This window comes from Microtus ochrogaster, linkage group LG5 (genome assembly GCF_000317375.1).
Source record: "Microtus ochrogaster isolate Prairie Vole_2 linkage group LG5, MicOch1.0, whole genome shotgun sequence".
Lineage (NCBI taxonomy): Eukaryota > Metazoa > Chordata > Mammalia > Rodentia > Cricetidae > Microtus > Microtus ochrogaster.
The window spans coordinates 24,196,015-24,200,514 of NC_022031.1; the positions used below are offsets into that span (position 1 = coordinate 24,196,015).

Genomic DNA, 4,500 nt, shown 5'->3' on the forward strand with positions numbered 1-4,500 from the left:
TTTCCCTTTGTCATTTGGTGGGTTGCTGATTTTAGTGGAGTGGTACAGCTCGGCTGTGAAGGAATTGAAGGGCAGTGTTTTTATTTAAGGCCGGCTGCTTCTCCTTGCAACAGTTTTAGTGTGGTGTAATATTTGGAGTCTTGACTTTGTGTTCAACTTAATTTCTAGTCTCAGCTAATTGTGTGTCTCTTATGTAACAATTTCTATCTTATTGATTGAGCTCTTGTAAAGTTTAAATGCCATTATGCATGTTAAGTGTTTCTCAGTGTACATCAAATGCCTAACAGGTAGAGGTAGAGATCACCTGGAACATATTTTTGGTCAGATAGGTTCATTAATTTCCCAAAGCATTGTCTTGCTGATTTGGGTAAGAAGTAAGGGTGATAGGACTTTATTCTGGATTGGATGCTGTTAAGGAGCAAAGGCAGTTACATCAGACACAGGAAGGAAGGTTGGGAAGGGCTCTCACTATTTAAACTGGGATTAATAGCATGAAGATAAAGATGTTGTCTGTGGCATTTGAGTGCATAGTGCTTTATTTCTGTGTTCAGACATGATTATAAAGGTTTGACTTGTCATTTTACCATAACCACAGAGTCCTCTTACTTTTGTTTTTAATAAATTCTTTTTTTTATTTTCTAGAATCATAGCCTAGCTGTTTCTGGTAGTTGTTAACTGTCAGATTTGTCCTTGTTTTCATAGGATGTTAGTAGTAAATACAAATTATCATTGCTGCATTATGATTTAGTGAGACTGTTTCCTGCTTGACATGCAGAGTACTTACTGCCTGGTGTGGGGAGTTCTTGTTCTGTCATTTAGGTTCCCAGGTTTGCTTTCAATTGTGGGAGAGTTGATCCATCTCAATTACATGACGTCTATGTATAATCACTGTTTATAAGCTTGGTGACTGCTTATTTGTCCATCATTGTTTTTATTGATCTGTTTTTACTGCTTAGTATTTATTCTGGTTCTATGATACTTTTTCTGTTTCTTTGAATATCTAATGATGTTACATTGTGGTATATGTAGATTTTATATATTTCCTTCTAGGAATTTTTAGTGTTCATTTTGCTAACTATTTTTTGTTCTGGCTTACTGTTTAATACTTGTATTCTGATAGGTCTTTCTGAGGTTTGTTTTCAATTTTATGAGGGCTTCTACAGGTAGCTTCTAGTAGCCTAGGAAGAAGCCTAGCAAACCTTTCTGATGTATGGTGGTTTACGTTTTCCTTTTCTGCTAATTAGGAACTTAACTGTCCTAACTGGTGTGTGCTTTGTAGAGTTGTTTCCATTGTTCTTCTCTAGTCTAAGGTGACAGTAGTGAGTAATCAGCAGCACTAAGGAGACCTGGAAATTACCACTCTTTCTTATATGTTTTCTTTGTTCTGTCACTCTTTCTTATATGTTTTCTTTGTTCTGTCACTTTTGTCCAATACATTTATTTTTTGAGATTGGCTAACTGCTTAAGTGCTGGGTAGGGGTTGGTATCCCTCGGATAGTGGCTTAGAAACTACTTGATCATGGGAAGCTGTTAGGATTATAAAGTTCCATCTCTCTAGGACAAAATGTTTGCCATGATTCTAGTACCTGAAAACTTTATGTTGTTTCTGGTTTTTAAGATAAGAGATATAGAACATCTGCACTCTTCATTCAATTTTGCTCAGATGCAGAGGTTTTAGCAATTTTTAGAGAATAATATTTTCAGGGCCTGAGAATTGTGAAAATGAGAATTTGTCTGTTTTGTGTTGCTGTGACAGAGTACATGAGACTTTATAAAGAAAAGAGGTTATTTAGGTATGGTTCTAGCGACTGACAAGCTTAGATCTGACACTCCATATTATAAAGGCTCAACATGGACCTCATGGGCACCTGAAAAGAGACAAAACCTGGATAGTGAACTCTTGTTGCTGCAGATCATTGTCCCAGTAAAAATGTGTTCTATAATAGTGAGGTGTCATTCATTCTTCTTAATGACTGGTCAACTCTTCAAGCCCCTTAACTCCTAACACCACCACAGTGGAAATTAAATCTCAGTGTAAGTTTTGGCAGAACAAACCAAATCTATACTATAGCAAGGATCAAAAACATTTTATTTATTGGAGACATTTATCAAAGAGCAGTTTATTATGTAGCTATTAGCATAATCTTTCCAATTGCAGTTTTGCCAACGTAGTAGCCATTTTGCTCATTTGAATTCAAACAAGTTTTATTTTGAATATGGATGATAAATTTTTGTCTCTTATTTTCATCCTGTTTTCTCTGCCTTTGTTTAGGTTTTGCCTCATGTATTATGATGATTATCAGTGTTTTACATGTAGCAGCAATGTATATAATTCTTGGTGATCTGAATGTTAAACAAATTGAGTGAAAAAGGTGGCAGGAGGCGAGTTTAAGAGAATTGTTCAAAGGTTATTTGGGTTTATAAATCATTATAACAAGTTTTGATTTTATTATATAAATAGTGACATTGTATGCACTTTGACTTGAGAACAACAAGAAATAATTCAAAGGGTCAGAGAAAGGGTCCTTAAGCAGGTATTACTCTTGCAGAGGAACTGAGTTTTGTCTCCAACATTCATTCATGTCAGGCAGCTCACAGCCACCTGGCATTCTAGCATTGGGGTGTCTGATGGTCTCTCTGGGTACCTACACTATGCACAGACATGTAATTAGAAGTAAAATGAAATCTTAAAGAATTTGTGTTTTAAGCAGATTTTGCAAATAGATTATAAGAAGGTAAAGCATATGTTGTGGGTTCTCTTGTGATAGGAGAGACAAGAGAAAGTGGGTTATTTCAACATGTCTTTCTTGTAACCTTAGTAAGACTTAGTAGATTAGATATTAAGATAAACCTGTAAAAAATTAGCCACTATTCACTGACAATTGTTTAGGCTATCATTGATAGTGTCTATTTCCTTTTCAGGGAAGATAGCCACCTTACATGCCAAAGCAGACAGTATTAGGCAGCAATGTGTAACGTTTCTCCACTACATTAAAGTGTTCATCTTCAGGTAGGAATACAGATGAGTGGTTTTCTTACTGCGTGGATATCTGTGGGTATATTTACACAAACTTGTATATTTATTCTATCTAATGCCTTTTTAGGTGCCTGAAAATACAAGATGTTGAGAACCACAATCTCACTCTCCATCCCTATGAGGCTTTAGAAGCTCAGCTTCCTTCAGTGTTGGTTGATGAACTTCGTGGATTACTTCTGTATATTGGACATCTAGCTGAACTTCCCAGTGTTACTCTAGGAGCATTTGTAAATCAAAACCAGATTAAGGTTTGATTAGTTTGTTTTTTCAATTATCCAACATTTTTTCTCTCCCAAGAAAAAGAGTATTATGCAAGAATAAGAATTGGTACAAGCATGGCATAAAATGAAACTCTGATCTCCTGTATTGTTAATTATGTATTTTTTACTATATATATATGTGCCTCACCTTAGTTTCTTCATTTATGGAATTATTTAACTTTCAGAAATTTTGGGAAGAATTAAATGATTGGCTTGTCTAAAGTGCTTAAAACACTACCCTGAATCAATAACTGTTCTCTATTTGAAAGTGTAAATGCTTAGAAATTTCAAATAAAAATTAACCTCTTTGAAATTTCTGTCATTCTCATCAATAAAGGTTTGGGAAATGCCATGTCATTTATATATTACAGTAAAATTTAAGAAAACATCTTTTATTTATTTGTTTTAAGACACTGTCCTAGGAATCCTAGGCTGGCCTTAGTATGCCTTCGACTTCTGATCTTCTGCCTTTATCCCAAGTGTTGGGATTTCACACCGAAGCCATTGTGCCCAGTTCATGGAGTGCTGGAAATTGAATCTGGGTGTTTATGCTGGCACAGCACACTACCAACCCTTACCCTCAAAGAAAAGTCATCATATGGAAAATCATCATATGGAATTAAACTCTTTCACATATCACAGCTTAATGGTAGAATATCAGATGCAGTGTTGGGTTCAATCCCTCAAGACTTAAAAGGAAAAAATTTGCCTTTTAAAACCCACATTTATGTATTCCAATATCTCAAACTTTGTTGGAATGTGTTTTAACTATGCCTTTTTTTTCCAGTAGTGATAAACACTCTGAAGTTTGATTTTTTTTTTAAAATGGTATTAATAGCACAGTTTAACTCATAGGTAAATAGCAAATTCTGTATGTGAAAATTGAAGCATAAATGACAAATTATGATAATTTATGGTATTCTCTGAACTTTTAATCTCTCCTATTATATTTGAGTTTAATATCAATTAGTTTTTAGTAACATGATACTTGTCAAAATTTTTATTTTGGTGAACTTTAATAAATAAGAACAAGAAAATATTGACTTGATCAGAGATCAATATGTAATAATGAGTTCTAAAATAATTTATAGGTTATTATGTCTAATCTATAGAAAGGAAGTCAGTTACTACTTTTATAAATTCTGTCTTGATAAAGACACGTGGAGGGTGGTTTCCCTTTCTGGTTTCCATAAGTTTTTTTTT

The 4,500-nt window shown here is 34.3% G+C and overlaps 1 protein-coding gene across 1 annotated transcript in view; it reads left to right on the forward strand.

The window, feature by feature from the left end:
• Mms22l (MMS22 like, DNA repair protein) overlaps window positions 1–4,500 on the forward strand; it is a 110,069-nt gene that overhangs the window by 4,123 nt on the left and 101,446 nt on the right. Inside the window, exons 4-6 of the mRNA XM_026786734.1 lie at window positions 2,846–2,853; window positions 2,891–3,010; window positions 3,105–3,285. Of these exons, the coding sequence (XP_026642535.1) occupies window positions 2,846–2,853; window positions 2,891–3,010; window positions 3,105–3,285 (309 nt within the window). The remainder of the gene's footprint in view (window positions 1–2,845; window positions 2,854–2,890; window positions 3,011–3,104; window positions 3,286–4,500) is intronic.